At 48.3% G+C, this 24,209-nt stretch overlaps 8 protein-coding genes across 8 annotated transcripts; 4 read left to right on the top strand and 4 right to left on the bottom strand.

Annotated features, from left to right (window-relative positions):
* Positions 1-2,384: 2,384 nt before the first annotated feature.
* Positions 2,385-3,508, top strand: N7457_002619 (Mitochondrial carrier protein; the record flags this gene model as incomplete). Its single annotated transcript, XM_057173665.1, has 5 exons — positions 2,385-2,441; positions 2,492-2,560; positions 2,615-2,758; positions 2,811-2,983; positions 3,043-3,508. 5 exons carry the CDS (start codon positions 2,385-2,387, stop codon positions 3,506-3,508), a joined length of 909 nt encoding a protein of 302 aa, XP_057033816.1.
* A 116-nt stretch (positions 3,509-3,624) lies between these two features.
* N7457_002618 (uncharacterized protein) lies at positions 3,625-4,269 on the bottom strand (the record flags this gene model as incomplete). The annotated part of the gene is made up of 1 exon (XM_057173664.1): positions 3,625-4,269. One exon carries the CDS (start codon positions 4,267-4,269, stop codon positions 3,625-3,627), a length of 645 nt encoding a protein of 214 aa, XP_057033815.1.
* An 828-nt stretch (positions 4,270-5,097) lies between these two features.
* Positions 5,098-5,712, bottom strand: N7457_002617 (GNAT family N-acetyltransferase; the record flags this gene model as incomplete). Its single annotated transcript, XM_057173663.1, has 1 exon — positions 5,098-5,712. One exon carries the CDS (start codon positions 5,710-5,712, stop codon positions 5,098-5,100), a length of 615 nt encoding a protein of 204 aa, XP_057033814.1.
* Positions 5,713-7,407: 1,695 nt separating this feature from the next.
* N7457_002616 (uncharacterized protein) lies at positions 7,408-8,580 on the bottom strand (the record flags this gene model as incomplete). Its single annotated transcript, XM_057173662.1, has 1 exon — positions 7,408-8,580. The coding sequence occupies one exon, from the start codon at positions 8,578-8,580 to the stop codon at positions 7,408-7,410; it is 1,173 nt and encodes a 390-aa protein (XP_057033813.1).
* Positions 8,581-8,960: 380 nt separating this feature from the next.
* Positions 8,961-10,367, top strand: N7457_002615 (Major facilitator superfamily domain general substrate transporter; the record flags this gene model as incomplete). Its single annotated transcript, XM_057173661.1, has 1 exon — positions 8,961-10,367. The coding sequence occupies one exon, from the start codon at positions 8,961-8,963 to the stop codon at positions 10,365-10,367; it is 1,407 nt and encodes a 468-aa protein (XP_057033812.1).
* Positions 10,368-11,775: 1,408 nt separating this feature from the next.
* On the top strand, positions 11,776-13,153 carry N7457_002614 (acyl-CoA dehydrogenase family protein; the record flags this gene model as incomplete). The annotated part of the gene is made up of 2 exons (XM_057173660.1): positions 11,776-12,097; positions 12,156-13,153. 2 exons carry the CDS (start codon positions 11,776-11,778, stop codon positions 13,151-13,153), a joined length of 1,320 nt encoding a protein of 439 aa, XP_057033811.1.
* A 1,187-nt stretch (positions 13,154-14,340) lies between these two features.
* On the top strand, positions 14,341-16,299 carry ilv3 (dihydroxy-acid dehydratase ILV3; the record flags this gene model as incomplete). Its single annotated transcript, XM_057173659.1, has 3 exons — positions 14,341-14,408; positions 14,485-15,878; positions 15,932-16,299. 3 exons carry the CDS (start codon positions 14,341-14,343, stop codon positions 16,297-16,299), a joined length of 1,830 nt encoding a protein of 609 aa, XP_057033810.1.
* Positions 16,300-18,459: 2,160 nt separating this feature from the next.
* On the bottom strand, positions 18,460-19,720 carry N7457_002612 (cupredoxin domain-containing protein; the record flags this gene model as incomplete). Its single annotated transcript, XM_057173658.1, has 4 exons — positions 18,460-19,059; positions 19,116-19,184; positions 19,251-19,286; positions 19,349-19,720. The coding sequence occupies 4 exons, from the start codon at positions 19,718-19,720 to the stop codon at positions 18,460-18,462; spliced, it is 1,077 nt and encodes a 358-aa protein (XP_057033809.1).
* Positions 19,721-24,209: the final 4,489 nt, after the last annotated feature.

Raw genomic sequence — 24,209 nt, 5'->3', positions numbered from 1 at the left:
CAACAAAGCGATCACGAAGTTCCTTCCTCACTTCATACCTACATGTGCATAATAAATATCACAGTCCCATAGCGGTATCACATCTTTGATACTATATGCCCGTTATGAGCCATCCCGGACCGACCTAGCCTCTGTATACATATATTAAACGAAGAACACCCCTCCATCAAAAGCAGTATTTATACCTAGCCTCTGGGAGGCATACGCGACATGAGGAAAAAGATGCAAGAAGTGAAAGATCCTCGCTTCCTCACCGAAACAATATCTACCGTTTCCTTCTTCAATAACCTTTATCACTTTCATATCGTGTTCCAACATTAAACCCAATCGCGACTGTGGATTGGCTTGCCCTCTTGCCCCCTCATATCCGCTACATCGGCTGAGTATCTCTTACTTTCACCAATATCATTTGGTTGAACCCAGCATCTCATGGACCACCGAATACTCCGCACCTTGCTGGATGTGAAAAATCCTCCTTCGATTCCGCTCAGGTAACTCCACGTTCCAGTCTCGCAGCTCCTTCCTCTTCTTTGAGCTTACAGCCGATCACTCCCTCATTTTGGCCCATATTAGCAACAAATTCCCGAAGGATCGAGTATCCCATTCCGCCAAATAAGGAGGCGGAGGGGATCTTCATGGTATGTACAAATGGGTTACAGGCCGTTTGCTTGGTGGTAAATTGGTAACCCTCACTCTACTTGCATAGAATGTCTCGGGCTAGAGCAGCAATGTTTAACCCCTCAATCCCATGCATACTTGGAATGTCACAAACTTCAAGTTGAGTCGGCGGAAACCCGAACATATCCAAGAACAATGTCCATTCAGTTCTTGCTTCACTCGGATATGGCCCACCCATGTGGAATGGTTCGGGTGGCAAACGAGACTGGTGATACAGTGGCAATTCGTTTTTTTGCAGTCAAATTGGCTCTTCTTGGATATGATATCCTCGCATATCAACTTAAATTACCCAAGGGTATGATCGCGTTCGGATCTGACCCATGTGGCGGAGTCCGCGTTGGTTGATTCATTCAGGGTCAACACTGTACTTTCCTGTTCTTCTGGTGAGAAAGTTAGCAAGGAAGACCTACAAGCAGGGCAACCTTTCCTATGCATCCAAGACAGAGGATTCGATATTGACTTTGCACATCCTGTACTTTATCTAAAGCTTATGACAAGTTTGGGGGCACTGAGCTCCTCTGTCTAAACTAACGTAACTGTGATTGGGCTCGAAATAAATAACATAGATGTCTCTAATGCATAAACGCTCTCAATATGCCCAAGACTCCAATCAGTAAGGTCCGATAAAGATATATTGACCATCCTGAGCTAAAGTTGCTCTTCTTATATTCTTTAACAAGTCTCACCTCTCTGCCTTTCCTTTTGGCTAATCCATCACCTTGCTTTAAGTCTTCGCGCTAATATCCTCATCCTCACATGCACTTTGGGCCTCATGAGTCATGTGGGCAACGATATTGTGTTTAGTTCATACGAAACATACCACTTCACGATATACGAAAACTACTTGTCTTTCCATGCTTCTCCTTTATCAGGTGAGTTCAACTCTACTTCAGCTTTGATTGCCCTTCGCCCTCTGTTCATTCGTTTCATTCACTAATGCATCAGCGACTCTCCTAGTTTGTGTTTACACCACAGACCGCACACTGAACGACAAGATCCACCTATCCACCCTAACTCGCGGCGAGAAAAAGTAATCCTTCATGTGATGCACGGCTCTACAATTAGGGAATCACAGACTGCTGTCGGCTTAGGTTCCGTTCGGCACGTATGGAGCTAGGTAGGTCCGAGGGATAGTTCGGTCGAACGATGATCTTTCGGGCAGTTGTACACCGCTTCCGGGAACCGTCTTTGGGGAACCACCTGTCAGCGTATACAATTCAAGCTATGAACCATACCTCCACATCAAGCTTCGACGTGTGTCTAGTTTATTCGACATTTATTGAAGAAGTAATGATCCTTGTATTTTCAGTTTGAGGGAAAACCCCATTCACATGTCTCGGAGAATCGGTACGGCCCTAATCCATCGACCCCACAATCATACCTTCAGTATGTACGGAGTACCATAAGCCTGAATCTCTGTAGATCGTCCTGTGACGGGATATCAGAACATTTAGGTGGAGTATTGCAAGGTGAATTATGATTAAACGATTTGCTCGCAGAAGTCCAGGCCCGAAATCCCTCCCCGGCGGGACAGTTAAGCGCGCAAGCTCCATTTCCCTCGGACATTCATGCTCCGTTCGCCCCCATACTCCCCGGGCTCGGCATTCCCCACAAAAAGGGTATAAGTCGGGATTGCCGCCAGGGGTCCATGCCGACCCCTATTCGTCAACATAATTAATTCCTCTCTACTCTGTACTTCACGCACTATGTCTGTATCTGTTGCTTCACAACCAGAGCAGCCTGCGGCCCAGAAGCCGCAAAGGGTATGCTATGTAGTCAATTCTGTATCGATGCCCCGGCTAACACAGTTCAGCTTCACACACCCCAGTGGGTCTCCCTTGTGTCCGGAGGAATTGCCGGTGGAGTGGAAGCAGCCATCACGGTCGGTTTTCGCTGGCAATGTAGGCCTGAGTCGCGCATGAACTGACGGTTGCAGTATCCATTTGAGTATTCCAAAACTCGTGTTCAATTGTTGAACGATGGTGCCATCCGCACATCGAATCCATTAAGTCTCATCGTTCAAGTCGCCAGGCAAGAAGGTGTCGGCGCTCTTTATACAGGATGCTCGACTCTTGTTGTCGTAAGTTTTCTGTATTCCGGCCGATTGACAAAATACTGATCAAGTTCTGTAGGGTACAACAGCAAAAGCGGCTGTCCGGTTTGTGTCGTATGACACTATCCGCAATGCTCTTGCGGATGATCGCGGTGTTCTCTCAGCTGGTCGGGGTATGCTAGCGGGTATGACCGCTGGTGCTGTAGAGAGTGTACTGGCAGTTACTCCCACCGAGCGAATCAAGACCGCATTGTGAGTAGTCACTATTATGGCTGACTGAAAGACATTGGTGTTAACCGGTATGACGACAGAATCGATGATGCCAAAGGCGCTCGCCAGTTCAAGTCCAGTATACACGCGACTAGAGTTTTAGTGCAAAGGCACGGTATCACCGAGCTTTATCGGGGTCTTGTATCCACGATGATGAAACAATCCGCTACTTCTGCGGTGCGCATGGGAACTTACAACATGCTCAGAGAAGGTGCCAAAGCTAGAGGCATCAAGACAGATGTGTTCACGACATTCGGTATCGGCGCAGTAGCCGGTGTGGTTACTGTCTACGCCACACAGCCATTTGACACCATCAAGACCCGTGCGCAGGGTGTCCAAGGAGCTGGTATTCTCGAGGCCTCCCGGAGTGTGATCCGCGACTATGGCATTCGGGGATTCTGGAAAGGTAGCTCCATGCGACTTGGTCGACTCCTGTTGAGCGGTGGTATTGTGTTTTCTGTTTACGAAGAGATAGCCGCCATTTTATCCCCGGGGACGCGGCGATAAATTTGGTTGGAAGAGTATGCTAAAATTTCGACCCTCGCTTGATTATGTGTAAAGAAAGAACCCCGAGATATGCAGGCTAGTTGTAACACCAATAAAAGTTATTTCAGGCACGTGTCTCATAGGTCAGGAGTGGTATAGATCTCAATGGCAGCCTTTTCCACGATATTTCGCCAACCAGGAAATTGTGCACGTGGGACGACTGAGATCCGGTCCCCTGCTTGGAGCTTTTTCATCCAGCGCAGGTTTTGGTCTGCTCGATACGTAATCTCATGATGATAAAGAGCTTTCCCGGCATGAACATTGGTTGCCAAGCGTAAGTCTTCATCTTTGGATATATCTTCTCGTCCCGATGGTCTATCAATATCGAGCACGAACCAAGTCCAGGAGTTTTTGAAAGTGCCATGATCTTCACGGTAGCTACTCCATCCCTGGTCACGGCTCCAAATGTGGATATTGATCTGTCGTACGGGAGATCTCTCGCCTCGAATCGGATATGATTTCAGATATGCAGTCCGGTCATGACACTCGCTTTCAGTGTAGCTTATTCGCTCTTCCCTCTGGACGCAGGACTGCAGCCAGTATTGGGCAAATTCTAAGATCTCTAGGACGATTTCCGCCGGCAGCCTTTGACGCAGAATATCAAAAGTCTGGCGCGCATCCGCTGTGTGTCTCGGGTGGTAAATTCGATCTCCACCATGAGCAGAAGTCCTCTGTAGGACAGTGTCGATGTCCACACAATCCTGTGAGTGCGACGCTCCCATAATTATCATAAAATTGATGTGGTCACAGGGGCGGTGGGACTTTCAATGACTGGATTTGGGAGATGACAATCTTGGGAATGTTAATGACACCGATCCTTGGTTTATCGCGGCCCTGGAGGGATTAGACCTGGTCTTTAGGTCAGGTAGTGAGTCTTGGCACTATTCTGGGGAGAGGATCGGGGCGATGATTATCCGGAGCGGGGCAGGTGGGCAGAAACGGATGCGCCAGTTGGCGATGTAGAGTGGCACACGTGACTTTATCGAAAAGTCACCCAGAAGCCCAAGGGGGTGGCCCAGTTTCTATGGCGTTTTGCCCGTGCACAGACCACGCCCATAGTTAAGATTTCCCCCCAGCAATTTCTGGCACCGTTAACTGCTGCATGGACTTTGACCACCCAAATATGGTCGGTGGGTTTGTGTAGAGGCGACCTGCACCCGTTCTGGGGGATCGAGGCCCATTTTATGGGGCCTTTGATCAAAACATGCATGCCCATAGTTTATTTTTTTTAGAATGCTACCAGTTGCTAAAATCCACTGGTTCTTGTTGGTACCCTTGTAATTCTCAGCGTTTAGATTTTTGATAATAACCAGTATAACCTTGAATCCATGATATTGTGCATTTGGTCTCTACCTATCATGAGGTAATACCAACATCGTGAAGTTTTCCAATGCTTTATCATGCGAAAACAGGGAAGAGGAGCAGTCCCTGATATCACCCCCGGGGCGGTCCGCAGCCCCGCAGGCCCGCAGGCCCCGGGGCCCCGGGGGCAACGGTAAGTGAGTCATCCTAGGCACACGCGCGTCTGTTCACACTCAGGACACCTTTTATCAATCATCCAATCCGTAGACCGTCAGATCCTGGCTCATTGCAGGAAGCGCATAAACAGCACTTTCCTTCCCTCCAAAAACTCTCAATTTCTTTGATCCTCGAAACTCGAGACCGATCTTCTGCAACACCCTCGCGCTATGAGTATCTTCCTTGCCACAAAACCCGAACACCGAATCGACCCCGAGTTCCCTTTTCGCATATTCCAGTAGCGCCAGCGAGGCTTCGGTCGCATATCCTTTCCCGGTGTGAGTAGGTAGAAACGCGTATCCAATGTCGGGTGCGAGATAAGCATTCGGTGGCTCGCCTTTCATCAACGACACGGAGCCGATGGGCGTGCTTTCTGCCAATGATGCATCCTTATGCGGCTTCAGAGAGGCTAGAAACATGCCGTAGTGGTTTCGGGCGTAGTCGGCATGCACGCGATTGCGAAGGAAATTGGAGGCCTTCTCTGGCGTATCGACGCCAGTGCGGCCGCATGTTTTGATAAACTCTTCTGTGTTCCATAGTTTGACCAGGAAATCACAGTGCTCGGGGGAGTCAGGTAAGAAGTACGAGATTTGGAGTCGCTCACTCTCAATCGAGAAAGTAGGGGATGCGTCAAAAGGAGATGACATCTTTGCTTGTTTTTTGTTCAATGCGGCGTAGTAACTTCTCGAATGAAAACCGACGACAATTAACAAAATTCAACTGAGACAACTGATCAATTGCAGTGACAGTAAAAATAGGAGTATTCTTTAGGAAACGAACAAAGTGCTAGCCAAACCAGGCAACCTATATCATCGTTTGAAGGTCTAGCCAACTGGTGTACGGGTTATGCAATCTCACTTTGCATTTGAAATCGCACTTTGCATTTGAAATCGCGAGTCATCGTTCGCCGGATCAACGTCGGGAGCCCGGTTGATTATAGGCAAAAGGGGTGTTTGTAGCCGCAATTTCAAGATCGAGGTGCGCTAAGGATGTTCATACCCCTGTCGAATGAGGGGTATGTTCCATCACCGTCAGCACGAAATGCTTGCATTCAGCCAAGTTGACTCATACATCGCAGCCTGGGCTTGTTACACACTCACCGTTTAATTTCTTCTCATCTATGACTCAAATTCTTTTATTAGCCTAGTACGCCAACAAACGGACAAGCCAGTTGTGCTACCAGTGACATCCCTCCTGAGGTCTCTGGTTTACACGAAAGATCCCAAAGCGGCTCAAGAGAAACGCAAATAATGGCAGGGCTTGGTCGAATAAGCCTTATGTCGAGAGGCCTAGCGCATAGTACACCCTCGCACTAGCGCCGCGTTTCGGACGTGTAGGTCTTGGTAGCAGTCTACTGCTAAACATTATGTAGGTAAAGAAAAAAGTATTCCGTAGACATAGATCGCTACCGAAGGTGTAAATATTCGCCAAGTACACAATTCTTCTTCTGCCTCGTATCCCTTGGCAGCCTGCCCAGGTGTTTGAATTGTTAGAGGAATGTTAGCTAAGTATACGACGACAAACATGTTTGCCTGGACGCCATTGGACTCAAGCTTTGATACATATGTTATTACCCCTGTTTGTTTAGCTTTTTTTCCCCTCTCTTATACAATCAATGCTTGTCAATTTGCTTGAAATGAGTAGTTAGTATTATCAGTTCCATGCATCATTCCAGTATCTGTAAGATTAATTTTATAATTTCCCAACTGGTTTTTGCCATTTTCGAATAGTTCTTTTCTTGTTTTTTTCTCGCACTTTTTCTTGCTGACGCGTAATATCATATTCAAATTATCTAGTGAAGACACCTCACCAGAGATGATCGAAGAAAAGGAACATTTTCCTCTGCCAATCGCACCACGACTAAAGGTTTCGCAGTGATAGATCTCACGGCATCTAGAAAGGCTCATAAGATGCCCAGATTGGCTGAGTTGAGGCTGAAGGACGCACTTTGCGCAGCTTATATCTTGTGAAAAGTATGCATCCTCATTCATTAGCGAGCGTTCAGAGCTATCTGGATCAATCAGTTTCAGGTAGATTCATCAATTTGAAGAAACACGAGGTATGATTGGTCGATACTGTCTATACCTAATGTGGTCTCGTGCGGATAGTATAAAGACTGTGTGGTTTCGTTAACACTGGACCGTGCTTTTGCCAGTTCCACCTTTCTCGTGGCCCATGTCGCCATTCTCGGCATTATGATATATGATAACTTATGAGGGGAAGAGTGCACTTGAGCCAAACGGATGAACTTGAAATTTACTGAAGAAGCAGACTGGATTTGTGACTTGAGCGGGGGATTATAACATGCTTTATTCCAGCGCCAACATGGATAAGCAATGACCTCAATCAAGAGCTTGCACAACCTGCGCCCAATCCCCAAAACCATACGCACCAGGCACGGTTTCGCCATCGAATAGACTTGCCATAACTACTCGGTCCAGCTGTTCACCTTCCCACGGCTCTCTTCCATGTTGTGCAATAACATTATCGTAAACTAGTACATCCCCTTCCTGCCAACGGTGCAGTACCCGAATATCATCCGTAATCTTCGCCAAGTGTGCGAGATACTTTTCCGGAATAGGTGTCCCATCTCCAAACAACTGGTGAGTGACATTTTTGCGCGCTTCGACATCCAACTGCATACGTTTCCAGTAGGCCGCCAACCCAGTAAACAGAGTCGGCAAGTTTGTTCCCGGCTGCGTACGAATCGCCGGCAAACGGTGCGTCAAGATAAGACCATCATCCGTCCACTCCCATGTGGTATGCTCTCCTCTGCCATAGCGGGCAATCTGAGCCTCAATCTTGCGACGTTTTGTCTCCTCATCATCACCATCCAGAATCTCTTTACCAAAGGCCTGGCGAAGTGTGGATCCTCCTTCATATTGTTGCTCCACTCGGTACGTCACTCTGCTTAAAATACCCTTCTCCGCAAGCTCGGCGATAAACTCGGGAATCTCTTGCTGTGCGCGATTGAATAATTCCAACGAAGAAGCGATCGGTGACTCTCCACCCTTGGCTGGCGCTCGGTGTCCATAGAAAAAGATGTACTCGGGCGCATGTGGTACTTGCGGCGACTCATTGTGGTTGTATATCAATACTTCCTTGGGCGCTTCGTTTGCGGGGGCGACATTTGGCGCAAGAAGTGGTCGATCGACGACAATGCCAATAATCTCGTGGGGTTTGTACCCGAATGCGTGCGCGAATTTGCTGAAATCCTCGGCGTTGTAGATCGGTAGGTTTCGAAACAGTAGCGTGCCATGCCTTGCGAGCTTCTTGGTAAGAATGCCGTCTTTTTCTTGGAGGGACTTGATTGTCTCTACCACCGCTTCGAGAGTTGCCTTGGCATTGGTCTTGGTGGGTCGAAGCGCAAGCGGGATAACTGTGTTCTGCGGGTGAGGTGGCCCGAGAATACGTTGGTTAGACGTTGGGAGGTCAAAAGATTCGAATGCGACGAGCGAAGAGGTGTCTTCCAGCCGAAGCTGGTTGACTTGCAGCTCTTCGGTTGTTGTTGCCATGTTTTCTTATCGTGTTGTGAAGTTCCTTGTGATGGATGTCGGGGTTGCTAAGATGATACAGCTAAGCGCACGCTGTGCATTTGTAGTTCCGTTCACGACCCCTCACGAATGCCGAGATATCGGAATATTGTCGAATTGTACTTCCCGATTCGTGATACAAGACACCATCAAAGCCCGGTATGGTCTCATTCCAACTGCCGAGCGATCTCTCATTATGCCATGCGCTTATTGTGTTGCGTGCTTGTCTGGGCATTCAGATGAGCGGGAGAGATACCGAGGAAAACAGCGGCAATCCAAAAATATAAAATAAAATTGCGAGGCCGTCATTTGGAAGGCAAATCACACATTTGTGTGAGTTATCTACTTGCCTGAAATACAACATGGGTTCAACATCCTCAGAAACGAGCTCCAAAGCTAAGGACAATGTGTCAACGCTTGTGGAAAGTCAGGATGAACAGCCGTCACCACCACCTCGTCCAAAGTTCTATTACAGCACACTATTCCAAATCCTGATTGTAGGATTATGTGCATTCTGTGCGCCTGGGATATGGAGTGCAATGAATGGTTTGGGCGTGGGCGGATCCCAGAGCCCAGACCTAGTCAACACGGCCAACGCTTTACTATACGCCTTGATGACAATCACCTGTTTCGCAGGTCCCTTCATCACAAATGCAATTGGCTTCCGCTGGACCTTGACATTGGGCTCACTCGGGTACCCGCTCTATGCTGCAGGGCTGTACTTGAACAACCGCACTGGCGCGACATGGCTAGTGTATCTCGGCTGTGTCACTTGCGGCATAAGCGCAGGTTTCTTCTGGAGTGTTGAAGGTGCCGTCGCAACAGGATACCCAGAGCAACATAAGCGCGGTCGCTATATTGCAACCTGGTTTACCTTTCGCAATTTCGGCAACATTATCGGCGGAGCCGTGTCACTCGGTATAAACCATAAGGTCAACCAGCGTGGACAGGTCGGGTACCAGACATATCTCGCATTCATCGCTATCCAATGTCTGGGACTTATCATAGGTCCTCTCTTGTCAAACCCGGAGCAAGTCCAACGAGATGATGGAACGCGCATTGAGGCCCCTCGCGGTATTCATTGGCGTGAAGAGCTCCGCGCGATGTGGCAACTGGCTAGAAGTAAATCGATCTTACTCCTTATCCCACTCTTCTGGTATTTTGGCTGGATTCAAGCATACCCTGGCACATATCTTGCGACCTATTTCACCGTTCGCGCGCGTGCGCTTGGAAGCTTTATGTCTGCTGTTGTCGGGACACTAGCGACTTGGTTGGGTGGATCTCTGGTGGATCTCCCGTGGTTGAGGAATCGGAAACATAGAGCAATTGTCACATTTGTCTTGATTGCACTCATGAACAGTGCCACGTGGATCTGGGCTGTCATCATTCAGAATGAGTATCGACACACTAACCCTGTGTTGGATTGGGGCAATCAACGCACCTTCGGCCGTGGATTTGGGCTGTATCTCTTTGAACGCATCAGTCTCGGCTTGGTCGAAAACTATATCTACTGGTGTATCGGCAATCTATCAGACTCACCCGGTGATCAAATTCGGTACAGTTCACTGCTCCGTGGAATTGAGACTGCTGCAGTTGCAGTCGGATTTGGCGTTCAAGCTGTACCGACTGCTTTGATTGCCACAGCTAGTATCAATCTAGGTCTGTGGTTCATCGCTTTGCCGTTTAGCTATTATGCTACTCTACAGGTTGTTCGGAAATTTGAGCTGTTAGAAAAAGCGAAACAGAGCCCAGGCGAAGGAAGCGATTGATTGACTGCATGACGAACCCTCTCCGCTACCATAATCTGTCTTTAAATAGATTTTAGTTATTTGAAATAAAGCTGTATGCTTTCAAAGCCCTCACATCATGCTCCCTCCACTTCACTACGTTCGAGAGAATGTACCTTGAGTGAGATGATATCGTGACAAACACATGTTATTGCAGGAATTTATAGATCCATTGTTGCGCGTAAATGACGTTCTCTTAACAGATCCTCCATGCATCTCACTGAGATGTACATCTTTGTTCACTGAACATCGCGATCTTGGTGGGGCGACGCGTGTTTGAAGCGTCTCGGAGAGTCAACCTCCGACGGGCCTACACTGTGAGAGACTGCAGAATCGCATGGTCTTCCAACATAGTAAAGCTAGACTTGGCTCAACAGATTAACTTGTGGAGATTTGATCCTTTCTTTGTAAGTATTTAGCAAATCCATGGATATACGCCTCATGTAGTCACCAGTACGGTGTACAAAATGAGCAGGCTCAAGAGGATATTTAGAAGTCGGCATTGACAGCAATATTTGCGATAAAGAAATTTCAGCACATCGTATCTGTGGGGTTTCTTTGGCTGCTAATCATCTCTGCGAGACGTCTGTTAGGTCATCAACTTCACATTCTATGAGCCAAATTGGACAATCATCCAGGAAAGGTTACCATTCCCCGACATCTATCAACTGTTGGTAGACATGTCTCTGTATAAATACCTAGGATTAACCCCAAAAGCGAGCGCTCAAACCTGTTCCGGTGGTAACTTTGATTGAAGCCGGCTAGTTCCAATGTCACAGCGATGAAAGAGCGCAGACCTGCCTCCTAGGGATCAGGGAGTTTTGTCCTCATCAAAATCCAGGTTGATGGCATCGAGTATAGCCCCAATATCTTCAAGCTTCTCGTCTCGGGTCGTCCTATGATCTCCTGCGTATTTTAAAGAAGAGAAAAGCCTGCAGAGCGATTCCATCTAGGCGAAATTTGCTGCTTTATAATTTCCCCTTTCTGATGGACCATCTGGATCAGATTTTGCGAGCTCTCACTTGCGCATCATATGCTGAGGATTGATCCAGGGTTAGAAGTCGTATGCTGAGATGCACGTTTTGGTGTCTCCTGCGGTGTCCTTGATCAGATCTCCCCTCCTTCTGTGTACTGTGATCTTTCCGAGCTAAACATCCAATTCGGCTATTCAGTGATGCCATCAATGAATTAAGATGATCTAGTGAACGGGGCGAACACATTTCCAGCGACAAACCAAAACCCCCGACGTCATTCAACCGAGGCCCAAGACGCCGAAGACCCAGAATGCCAAGACCACGAGTCGGCTATATGCGAACAAACTGGACAGGGATGGGGTATATATTGAACCTCAACCAAGCAGCTTTGAAAAGCATTAAATTTAATTCCAACCATGTATCGTTCACAACTTCAACGCACTCTGCGGTCGCAGAGTGCTGCACTTATCCGTGCTTCATGTCGAACGGGGGTTTCTCCTCAGACTCGCGCAGCATTCTCCACCTCAGGGCGGCGCGAGATCATGGGAATGACCGGCTTCACGGAAGAACAACTCACAGTGCGAGAAGCTATTTCGCACATTTGCTCGAAATTCCCCAACACCTACTGGCAAGAGCGTGACCAACAAGAAAAAGATCCGAAGGAATTCCATGCTGCTTTGGCTAAGGATGGATGGCTTGGCATTGCTTTGCCAGAATCACTTGGAGGTGCTGGTTTAGGTACAGTTGCACAAGTGAAGACATTCAAGGGTGAATCAGACAGCTAACCATTTATCAGGTATCTCTGAGGCCACAATGATGATGCAGACCATTACACAATCTGGCGCGGGCATGGCCGGTGCGCAGGCTATTCACGCCAACGTGTATGCAACACAGCCATTGGCCAAGTTCGGCACCAAGGAGCAGCTCGAAACCACCATTCCAAATATTATCAATGGCACGTGGCGCACCTGCTTTGGTGTCACAGAGCCAAACACCGGTCTTGAGACCCTCAAGCTCACAACGCTAGCTAGCAAGACAGCCGACGGGTATTCAGTCACCGGTCAAAAGATCTGGATCACCTGTGCGCAAGTGGCATCTAAGATGATTCTCCTCGCCCGAACCACACCCATCGAAGAAGTGAAGAAGACCAGCGAGGGACTCTCACTCTTTTGTATTGATATCGACCGTGAAAATCCCGGTCTTGATCTTCGCAAAATTCGGAAGATGGGTGGACGCGCAGTGGATGCCAACGAGGTGTTCTTCGATAATTATAAGATTCCTGCCAACACGTTGATCGGCGCTGAGAATCAAGGCTTCAAGATTATCCTCCACGGCATGAACGCAGAGCGATGCCTTCTCGCCGGTGAGGCATTGGGTCTCGGCTATGCTGCTCTGGAGAAGGCCTCACAATATGCCAAGGAGCGCGTGGTATTTGGACGACCAATTGGCCAGAATCAAGGTGTGGCGCATCCGTTGGCTGATGCATACATGAAGCTCGAGGCGGCGAAGCTGGCAACCTACCATGCAGCGCGTCTCTATGATACCAACGATGGCTCGGTTCCCTTCCATGAGATTGGTGTGGCATGTAACAGTGCCAAGTATCTAGCTGCAGAAGCTGCCTTCACGGCTTGTGAACGAGCAGTGCTGGCGCATGGTGGTATGGGATATGCGGTGGAGTACGATGTGGAACGATACTTGCGTGAATGTTTCGTCCCTCGCATCGCACCTGTCAGTCGGGAGATGATCTTAAATTATGTTAGCGAAAAGGTGCTCGAGCTACCTAGAAGCTACTAGATATGCTTTGTACAGTGAATTGAATACAAGAAACTACTTATTTCGCCGTCAAGTATCAATGTGAACCGCGAGGACTAGATCGTGGATGCATCCCACTTACAACAGGCCTCTTCATAGTCACACAGAGTCCCTAGTATTATCCCCAATGGATGCCAAGCTCAAGGGTTTGGATAGATGATCAAATGCAAGGTGAACTCGCTTGAGGGTGAATGTTTATAGGGTTGTGAGTATGCGATCTAGGTAGCTTCCAAGCTTTTCATCGATGTACGGTTCATCTTGATCAGATAACTTTGATAACCTTATCCCATCCACATGCGCCCACGCTGCTCTCGGGGTGTTCTGCAAAAAGTACTGTTTGTTGCAATATCAATGTCCTTGCCATTATGACAAACTGATGGTTGATCCATTTATTTAACAAGACAGTTTCGGTCGATTAGCGGAATATATATATGACGTATCTACCAGGTGGATGACCATGGATGTCAGAAATGAGGCGAAATGAGACAAGGACACACTCGTTCCAAATTTCAACGAGAAAAACGTAGTATCAAAAAAATAATATATCTCTTGTGAAGACATGGGGATGAAGATACACATGACTTTGTTACCCCAGACCCCAGACCCCGATCTTGAGACCTGGACGCCTCAGGCATCACAGCAATAAGCAGCGGACTGATTCCCTTGATTTTGATGAGCTAACCGGCTCAGTATCCGGTGATAATGTATACTCCATGATATCCATTGACATCACACATCGCTGTAGGATTTGATAGCTATGATATTCGTATCGTTGAAATGCTATGATCTATCTCACTGTCAGGCCGGTTTCGGAGCTCCCAAGGAGCTTGGGTGACTCGTCCCGGAATTCTTGGTCGATTCGCCCAAATGAAAGCGCGTTGGGATATTCAATATCATAAGAGCCTCATATTCCGAATCCAATGCTATACTCCGTAGGTAAAGCGAACGAGTATAAACCGAGTAAGCTTTCAAGCTCCCTGTGCTGACATCAACTAGCGCGTCATTGGTGCGGGTGGGGTCCGTTGGCCGGGGAGAAGCATTCCTTCTCCGACGTTACCAAAAGTGTTGACACTTTTATTTCTTGGTCCTCCCTTCTCCAGACTTTCAATCCAATTGCTCTATCTGGTGCAGTGTGGTTTTTGGATCAATTCCTCAAAACCTCTCTCATAATGCTTCCTCAGACTCGGGCGCGCGTGCCCGCCGCTCTCCGGAGCTTGTCCCGGTCCAACGTCACCGTGTGAGTCGATTCATCTCCAACGGCATCAATTGCTGTCATTGCCTTTCCGGTCGCTGACGTCCATTTTTTTTCACAGTCGGGCTCTCTCTACCACCCTTCCCCGCTTCCAGAATGAGGACAAAGGCCTCAACAGGGTCTCGCGCACCATCACTCAACCCAAGGCACAGGGTGCTTCCCAGGCCATGCTCTACGCCGTTGGCTTGAAGGAGGCGGACATGAACAAGGCCCAGGTCGGCATTTCGTCGGTCTGGTTCAATGGTAACCCCTGCAACATGCATCTGCTCGACCTCAGCAACAAGGTTCGCCAGGGTGTGCAGGACCAGAACTTGATTGGCTTCCAGTTCAACACTGTCGGTGTCAGTGACGCCATCAGTATGGGCACCACCGGTATGCGCTACTCTCTGCAGAGTCGTGATCTGATTGCCGATTCCGTCGAAACCGTTATGGGCGGACAGTGGTACGATGCCAACATCAGCATTCCCGGTTGCGACAAGAACATGCCCGGTGTGCTGATGGCCATGGGTCGTGTCAACCGTCCTAGTTTGATGGTCTACGGAGGAACTATCAAGCCCGGCTGCGCTGCTACTCAGGGCAACGCCGATATCGATATCGTTTCCGCTTTCCAGGCTTACGGTCAATTCCTCACCAAGGAGATCACCGAGCCCCAGCGCTTCGACGTTATCCGTCACGCCTGCCCCGGCGAGGGAGCCTGTGGTGGTATGTACACCGCAAACACCATGGCTTCCGCTATTGAGACCATGGGTATGACCCTTCCTGGTTCCTCCTCCAACCCCGCCAACTCTCAGGCCAAGTACCTCGAGTGTCTTGCCGCTGGTGGTGCTATCAAGAAGCTGCTCACTGAGGATATCCGCCCTCGCGACATTCTCACTCGCCAGGCCTTCGAGAACGCCATGGTCGTTGTCAACATCACCGGTGGCTCAACCAACGCTGTGCTGCACTTGATTGCTATTGCCGACTCGGTCGGCATCAAGCTCACCATTGATGACTTCCAGGCCGTTTCCGACCGTATTCCTTTCCTGGCTGATCTCAAGCCCTCCGGAAAGTACGTCATGGCTGACCTGCACGCTATCGGTGGTACCCCCGCCCTTCTCAAGCTTCTGCTCAAGGAGGGTCTCATTGATGGCTCTGGTATGACCGTTACCGGTGAGACTTTGGCTCAGAACTTGGAGAAGGTCCCTAGCTTCCCCGATGACCAGAAGATCATCCGTCCCTTGTCCAACCCCATCAAGAAGACTGGTCACATCCAGATCCTCCGTGGCTCCCTCGCCCCTGGTGGCAGTGTCGGCAAGATCACTGGTAAGGAGGGTATGACCTTCACCGGCAAGGCCCGCGTTTTCGACGGAGAGGACGCCTTTATCGCTGCCTTGGAGCGCAACGAGATCAAGAAGGATGAGAAGACTGTGGTTGTCATCCGCTACTGCGGTCCTAAGGGTGGCCCTGGCATGCCTGGTATGTGTTACAAATCGACATGATCACTGATCATCACGCTAATAATCTCACAGAAATGCTCAAGCCCTCTGGCGCTATCATGGGTGCCGGTCTCGGTAAATCCTGCGCCCTCATCACTGACGGCCGTTTCTCCGGTGGTTCTCACGGTTTCTTGATCGGCCACATCGTCCCTGAGGCCGCTGTCGGTGGTCCCATCGGTCTTGTCAACGACGGTGATATCGTCACCATCGATGCCGAGAAGCGCGTTCTTGATGTCGAACTCACGGATGCTGAGTTCGCCGAGCGCAAGGAGAAGTGGGAAGCCCGCAAGGCTGCTGGTGACCTTCCCAAGACTGGTCTTACCATGCGTGGCACTCTGGGCAAATACGCCCGAACTGTCCGCGATGCCAGCCAAGGCTGTATCACCGATGCTGTAGAGTAAATCTTTCCTTGATTTTCCCTTTTTTGGATCTCGGGTTCTTTCTGGAACATAAAAGCGATTCCCCGTTCCGGAGCCTACATTATATGATATCATTTTGAATAATACTTTCTTTCTTGTTCAATTTCAGACTGTATACTCTTCTCGCATCTATGACTTGTAATACTAAGATTTAGCACGTTGATACTTTATAACATGCTCATTATCAGCTTCAAGTACAAAAAGTACCTTGCAACGAATGCAGCTGGGATTAAAGGAACATTATAGGGTTGATGATCAAATCAAACATTTGCTCGGAATTTATCGAACACTCAGATGCTTTTCATATTGGAATTTTTGGCCATTTCCTTCCATCTCAATACCTCCTTCCACTTAGCCATGGACTTTATTCCGCCGTTCCGCAAGCCCCGTCAGAGTCTACGGTTATGTACTCTTATATCTTTGATTTTACTTAGCTACAACCGTATCTATACAGCACAGCCTTCCTGGTCCTTCCTCTTTACCCTCCATCTCTCCCTACCTCTTCGACCGCGCGACTCCGACTCGGTTCCCCAGAAGCATTCATTGATAGTCTGCTTATATGACGAGCACCTTGAACCCCAATCGTCCTCTTCCGTCGCCTTATCGTTCAGTTTTATTTAAACTATTTCCTATCCTTGCCCATGGATGGCCGCGGTCGGTCGTCGGCGAGAATGCAATCGAGGGGATTGCTGGTTATATTTCATTTGAGGTCATTATCTGGAGGGTCTCGAGTTCATACAATCAAAACGCATTGGAAGAGCTTCACTAGTTACGACCTGCGTCTAAGGATTCAAGCATTGTCTTTAGTATGGGAAACTACCCGTCGACTGCAGGGCTGTACAATATTGGCAAATGCCAGTGCCATAGGCAAATGAAGCGCTGAAAGAGACCAGAATATCCCGAATGAAGATGCCACAATATCTACATTTTCCTCTGGATGCAATGCTTTGACTACACTTTTGGGCCATATCACTCAATACATTGTGGCAATCCAAGAAAGACGACATCGGGTCCATAACGAGAAGAACTCGCATCTTGCACGTTGATCCCAACTGTGTTCTGTCTACTTGGTCAAATGTATTTAGGACTCCTTCGCGTCTCTCATCTATGGAGAGACGATTGAACGTCCTCCCAGGTTCTTATAGCACAGCCTCACCATGAATCATCAAGCCACTATTATCCGATGGCTAGGAATCCTCGCCGACTGGACGACTAAAGTTATAGAAGCCACTCTTCAGTAACGTAGTAGAGACTCATCATGTGCAGTATTCCACTCCCAGCTGATTGGCTGTTCGTCGGCCAAAACCGGGTTTTCGTAGCGAAGAGCTGCAGGTATACTTTGAGCGGCGTAGCTCGGATTATCATCCAATGGGAGCACTGATGTCATGATCATAGGAGGACAGCAGCCTGGTATGGTAAATTACTATAGCTGAACATGCCGATGCGTTTATAGAATAGAGATACAAAGCGATATAATGATAGTTCACTTAACCCTATGATCGGCGGACCGTGGAACCATTCCTGTCTGTTTTGGGGGCTGAAGACATTAGTCCTCATCATAGTTTGTATTATGCGCTTAGTCAATACGTCTGATACCTCCATGCGGTCAGGCAGTTCTCGCTTCGCGCGGGTGTTGGGATAGGATCGTGACTGATTGCACTTGTTTCTTTGCGGCAATCGTCTGGCCTAGCGCTTGATCTACCCGTGGTCCAATTCGTAGATATCCCTGTGGATCGAGATCTAACTCGGTTGATATTGAGATCATGAACAGGAATACAGTACGGAGTACTCCGTCAAAGCAGCGCAAGGGCCAATGCTCGTCGGGCGGTTTCGCCGCTCGGGCAAACCCTTGCTTCCCCGCTGTGAGACTCGGGAATACGAGGGAATCTGAGATACGAAGAACCGAGGTGTCAGATTGCTCATTGCTGAAGCAAAGACACTGACATATCTAGATATTGCAGTTCATGAGAAAGACAAGGGAAAATTACAGGTATCAATATATACAAAGAGAGACATTTGCCCATGTAAACAAACCAGTTAGAACACCAACTCCACAGATCCAAAAGCCACAAAGCACCCCTTTCAGCAGATGTACAGTCGAGGGGAACCAATCGTCCCCCATATCCCCATTTTGATCCCTCTTTACCGATTCGGTATGCTGCCCGGTGCTTCCCAGATAATAGGATGGCCTGCCAATTCGGTAGGTCCCGAAGAACGAGCGTTTTGAGGAGGCTCGTTCCAGCTCCAATGGCCTTGCTGCGCAGAGGGAGATCCAGGCCCTGAGACAACTTCCGTACCGGGTGAGAATGTGCGGAAATTTGGATCTGGGGTGGAGACAGAGGTGATATCGCTACGAGGTGGTTTAATGCCTGCGCCGGCCGCACTACTTCCACCTTCACTCTTGGTGTTGCCGTATTGATCACCGTGGCCGAATAGTGCCCAGCGTGCAGTCCGTTCCGTGCGTCCATCTTCAGAGGACATCCATTGCGAGTAAACACGGTTGCGGCCGAGGACGAAGAATAGTGCGATCAGGATGCCCACGAAGACCACAGCGGCAACGGCAATGCCTGCAATGGCGCCCTTGCTAAGTCCACTGTGGTGGCTTTCCTGCGATGAGCCAGACTCGCTATCGTCGTTGGACTTGCTATCTTCGCCTTCGGGTGGTGGGGATTCTCCTGGGACTAGCATGTAGGGGTAGACCAAAGCTTTTTGATATTGTGTGTTCCACGTTTGGGATGAGTTCTGCAGATTACAGAGTTAGCGCAGATCTGCTGTTCGACAGAGATTGGGATTCATACAGGGTTGATTGCTCCGACCATTCCATTCTTGGTGCATGAGTCTATAGCTGTGCAGTAGAAGAAAGTGGGCTGTAGTAGGTCATCGTTAGCTTTGCTTCAGGGTGGTGTATCTCTCCTTCAAGGTTGAAAGCGTACCTCAGTATTATTAATTCTCAGGGACCATGTTGGCGGCTGGTTTGCCAATATCAGCGAGGCTGCTTTACTAAATGAGGCGAGAACACCATTCTACTCACTGGTCCAATGATCTGTCCATTTTCCTGGTTAAAGTCCTCGAAGGCTTCAGAGTTAAAGAGGCCCTCCTCTGCCGGAACACACGGGGACAGATAATCAGCCTTCACGACGGAATGGTTTGTTGGGTAGAACTCAAAGACAACCAAGTCGCCCGCGTTGGCCTTAATGTCGGTTGGAGAAAACTGATGCGGGTCGGATTTGTGTCCAACTTTGATCGTATGGGTCGCCGGGCCCGACGAGGAGGTTGCTGTAGGAGTCGAGGATGAATCAGACACAGATCCCGTCGGTGATGGCAAGTCGGAATCTTGTGCTGCTGTGATGGTTGCCAAAGCCAACCATGCTAGCAGTGGCCGGACCAGTTGGGACGCAAGCATTATGCACAGGGGTTGACGTTCGCTCAAGACTATATGCAGGAGATGATTTCAAATACACCGCAGTATATAGGAGAGTTGCAGAGGAAGAGAAAAAGAAAGTGCATCAGGCAAGAAGACAAAGAAATTGAGAGGTCACAGCTCAAACAAGGCTGAGCATTATTGGGGAAATGGCTTCGGGCTGGCCACTCCACAATTAATGAATGCTTTAGGCGCAGATTACATGTACCGAGTCTGTTTTGTGCACTTCCAAAAGCAGCTGACGGGGTCGTTTCTTGTTGTCTTCCAATTCGCTGTTTTCTAGCTCTCACGCAGCTAGAGGGGTTGTGCGTATATTAATTGGAAGCGGTATGCCTATTACATCGCGACTGTTCTGGAGGATTCGCTATTGCTTTTCGTCTCTTTTTCCCCCTCTTGGAGGGATGGCTCATAGACCCTTGGTATCGTAGCACCATTTTTAGATCCAAGAAATAAAGTCCTGGATGTCACACTATTAAAGAAGTGCGCATTGCCAAGTCCCATCGCTCAGTGGCGCCGGCTACTGCAGGCTCAACTGCGGTCAGCGAAGGCCAAGCACTCGTCCCCGTTAGGCCCCCCACTGGTCTTTGTTCGATTAAAAAGCGTTTCATGAGTTGCATGACTTGAATGAGTTGAAAGAATATGAAACGATATAAAGACTTGACGAAAGCCCAGTCCGTCGAACTCGATTCATCTTGATCAGTGAAAAAGCGTTCCACTTTTAGCTTTCCTCAACTGCCCAATGAGACGATGGAATCTCGTAAACATCGTATTGATGTGAAGCCTTGTCCTCTGGGGCTAACAGGCAAGGTGAGGCTGAGAGAGGGGGCACATTGACCTCGTGGTCAATACCAAGGAACAAATCTTAGCCTGCTAGTCATGTTTGTCTTGGTGTCTTAGTCGCTTTGCAAATGAAAATCGATATAAGGGCCGATCGGCCACGTCAAGGCTGCAGCCAAGGGATTCAATCTGAAAACTCTTTCAGGATCTGGATCCTCTTTTAGTTCGGCGTTGCCTGTTTCGGATGGGTAGCCGTGTTATGTAGCCTCAATGCATGAAATCTGGAGACTGAAGACCGTGAGATAACTAGTTGTTCGGTGGCCTAACGGCTAAAAGTGCAATGCCGTACTCGTCAATTTGTAGTGGATTCGATTCCGCTCGATCGGAAACAGTTCCGGTCATTTGTCGAGACAAAGAAGTATAGCCTCATCAAAACCCAAGTTCTGCTATCTTGATGATCTCGGAATTTTTTCTGTTTGCCTTTTTTAAGCGTCCTTCCAGAGACAAGCATTGATCCTCGCGTCTCCACTCCTTCTTTGACGGGTCAGAGCTTCCATTCTAAACTTCCATAGCTCGAAACGCGAAGGATTCGACCTCTGATTGGTGTGCGACACGGTCATTTTGCCAGGGTTATTGCAACCCTTCTCTCACGTTGCTTAACTTGGACAGATCAGTTAATCAGAAAAGGTAGTTGCTAACTACATAGGTAGAGAGCTAACAAGACGTCAGGGTGTACAGAATACATGTTGACGCCTTGGTGCCTCAGGCAGAAATGGGCTCGGGAATCACCTACAATGTCCATTGCCTCTTTCTCCCTGTCTCTGTGTGGCTTATCTGCAGTTTTCAAATACAAAATTTCAAAATACAAATAACCCAATTACAGCAAAGGGTGAAGTTTTGTCCACAAAAACAAAAGTTATCTACATTCGGCATATCCGCCGGCCGGTGGTCAGCCATTTCGAATATCGGATAATCACCATGTTAAAGGTGTTTCCCTTGACAGTGAATTGGGTGAATCTTCAATCCTTCATTATTCATTCGCATCTCGGAATACATTTCCAGCCCAAACTAGCTTGTTACAGATGCCCCGGAGCTCTCCGACCACATCCTCCTCTTGTGGAGCCGTGCAATGACAGAAATGGATTACGCCCTAAGGTAAATTTTCTACAATTTATATAGTGACAGAGATCATGAAATCCATTTTTAATGAACCAAGTCAGTCTGGGCGCCTGATTGTCTCCACCGGGTCGAACTTCCAAACTTCACCCAGAGAAACACATAGTAGTGTATGCCCGGGTATTTACAGTCTTTGCCTTTTTAACCGCTGCTTCCGAGGCAATAGCATCTAATATCATTCTTCAGCTTCCGTTAATGTTGGCAATTCCGATTTCCGGAGTAAGTTCTCAAACCATTGTAACGTTGCTAGATGTCAAGTGGAGGCCTAAATTTGCAGTGGCGCTCATCCTTCGGCTTGATAATGTTCGGGCCAACTACCGTATTGAGCAATATTTAACAACTTCTGCCACCATTCAATCTAAAAAAAATAGACAAAGATGGTTCCCTCTCTCTTGGGGTATTTCCTCAATGGCTAGCCCAAATTTTCCCAATCCATCTGCGAATGGGCAGGGTCTGCTGTATTTGGTAAAAGAGCAACGGCCACGAACAAATCTTCGTCTGCTCAGGCAACCAAACCGGTTAATTTAGGTGTCTCCAGCGCTTGCACGGTGGTTGCCTAATAATTCATATATAACCATACTGTGAGTGTCGACCTTTATTCCATGGCATCCGAGTTTCTAGTTGCGATCGTGGTCATATTCCTTCTTTCCAATGAATCACACTGTGACTCCTATTAGATAATCCCCTTGATACCTTAATACGGAGATGGTATAAGAATATAGCACCTGAGGTGGTTGCTAAAAACGCACTATAGCCGTCTTTGAGCCACCCCCACCCCCTTTCATCCCCAAAGGAGGTGGGGGTGGCTCGAAGACGGCTATATGGGATACATGCGTGCCAGAGATGCAGGCAGCTAGCCAATCTACGGAGATTCGCGGATGGCATCGGAAATATCTGTGTGTCATTTATTGCTTGAGCAGGAGTGTTGTTAGAATAGCCAAGGGCCAAGCTCCCTTCGATAGCTAACCCGAAGAACCGATCCTTCATCTCCATCGCTAAAAGATGCCCAAAAATCGTCTCCGTGCACGACCGTATATTAAAGCCCAACGAGTGGGGTGCATTGGTTCCATGTTCTCTAAATCTAGATCATTATGTTGTGCTCCGTACGGAGTACATAAACACACCATAGCCGTTGGCCCACGAGAGGGCCATGCTGTGGTATCCCCAATCTAACGCACCAATCAATGCTTCGAGCATCTCCGTCTTTCCGAACTCCGAAGTCTCCACTCCGGTTATTTTCGTTCAGACAGGGGCACAGAAATTTTTGGGCTTGAACCATCGAGCTTTAATAGTACGTCGTTCGGAGTACATGGTTCGAGCTTGAACCTCTAGCTGACATGATATTTCCCTATCTTTTTTCTATAGTCAAGATCCTTCTTTTCTTCTCTCTTTCTCCCCTGGCCGATCAACGGTTCTAGTGAGCACGAATATTGTTAGCGCAACACATTTTCTGCATATACCGGCGGATGTTCATATTAATTTGGAGTACGGAGTATGCGCCGATACTTGGCTCAGCCAGCCGTCGAGTCATGTCTCCCATGATGTGTGGGGGTCCCTAATATATACTAGTCACCGTGTTAGAAATATATCGTAACGAGCTGAGGAGGCAAACCCGCAGAGTTTTCATGGATCTCTCGGCAACCTAATCTTTTGTGGGAACAATATATTGCTAAAAAAATATGGATTCTATTTCGCTTCAGAATTACTGAGATCCAGACATAAATGGGTGGTTGGCGACCAAGCTAGTAATGTTATGATGTAGTTGAAACAGGGGATCTAAGATTGTACTCCGTCCGGAGCACAACATCGGATATGTACATGCACGATTGGGGCTCCAAATTCCAAGTTCTCCATGATCGGCCAAGTACCGAGGCCCAACAGAGAAGAACAGCAGGCTTGGCATCCAATCTCGCGTCTCCTTTAAGTACAGTGGGGCCTCCAACACACGGTCATATCTCGGCCACTTAGTGGCGTGGAAGTCCACACTCTCCTTTTTTTTCTCTGATGGGTAAACAGACGGTAAGAACAGGATCTGCAAACTTGCCGACTGGCTGAGGCTGGATTTCAACAATTACTTTCCCAGTTCTTCGTGACTAGCTATGAACTACTCCTGATATTTCCCCTTTCCTACGCTTCCTGTTTGATTTGGTCTGGCACAGCTTGCATATCGTGTGTTTCACATAAACCCCCATTTCTCTGCCTTCACTCGCTATAACCGATGTTATGCAAACGTCGATTGATCCCTTAACAGAACCACTCGAAAATCTCGTAAAAAGCTACTTGAGTAACAATATTACTACCTAGTTCTTACCTCCGACCTCCGAGTACAGCGATGGGCCTTTATATGGTTGATGCTTCTGATGTCTGCAATGGAGCATCTAGAGGGTTGTCGGCACTTCTTGAATTACCGGTCCACATTGGACCGTTTGAACCGTTTGAACTTTCTTTAATTGATTCAATTCTGCCGTCTTGGCCAAACAGTAGTGAAAAAGTGCGAGAGTCTCGATATCCACAACCC

Source organism: Penicillium paradoxum (assembly GCF_028828445.1).
Source record: "Penicillium paradoxum strain IBT 22861 chromosome Unknown utg000003l_segment0_segment0, whole genome shotgun sequence".
NCBI lineage: Eukaryota > Fungi > Ascomycota > Eurotiomycetes > Eurotiales > Aspergillaceae > Penicillium > Penicillium paradoxum.
This window is presented reverse-complemented; position numbering and strand designations above follow the sequence as displayed.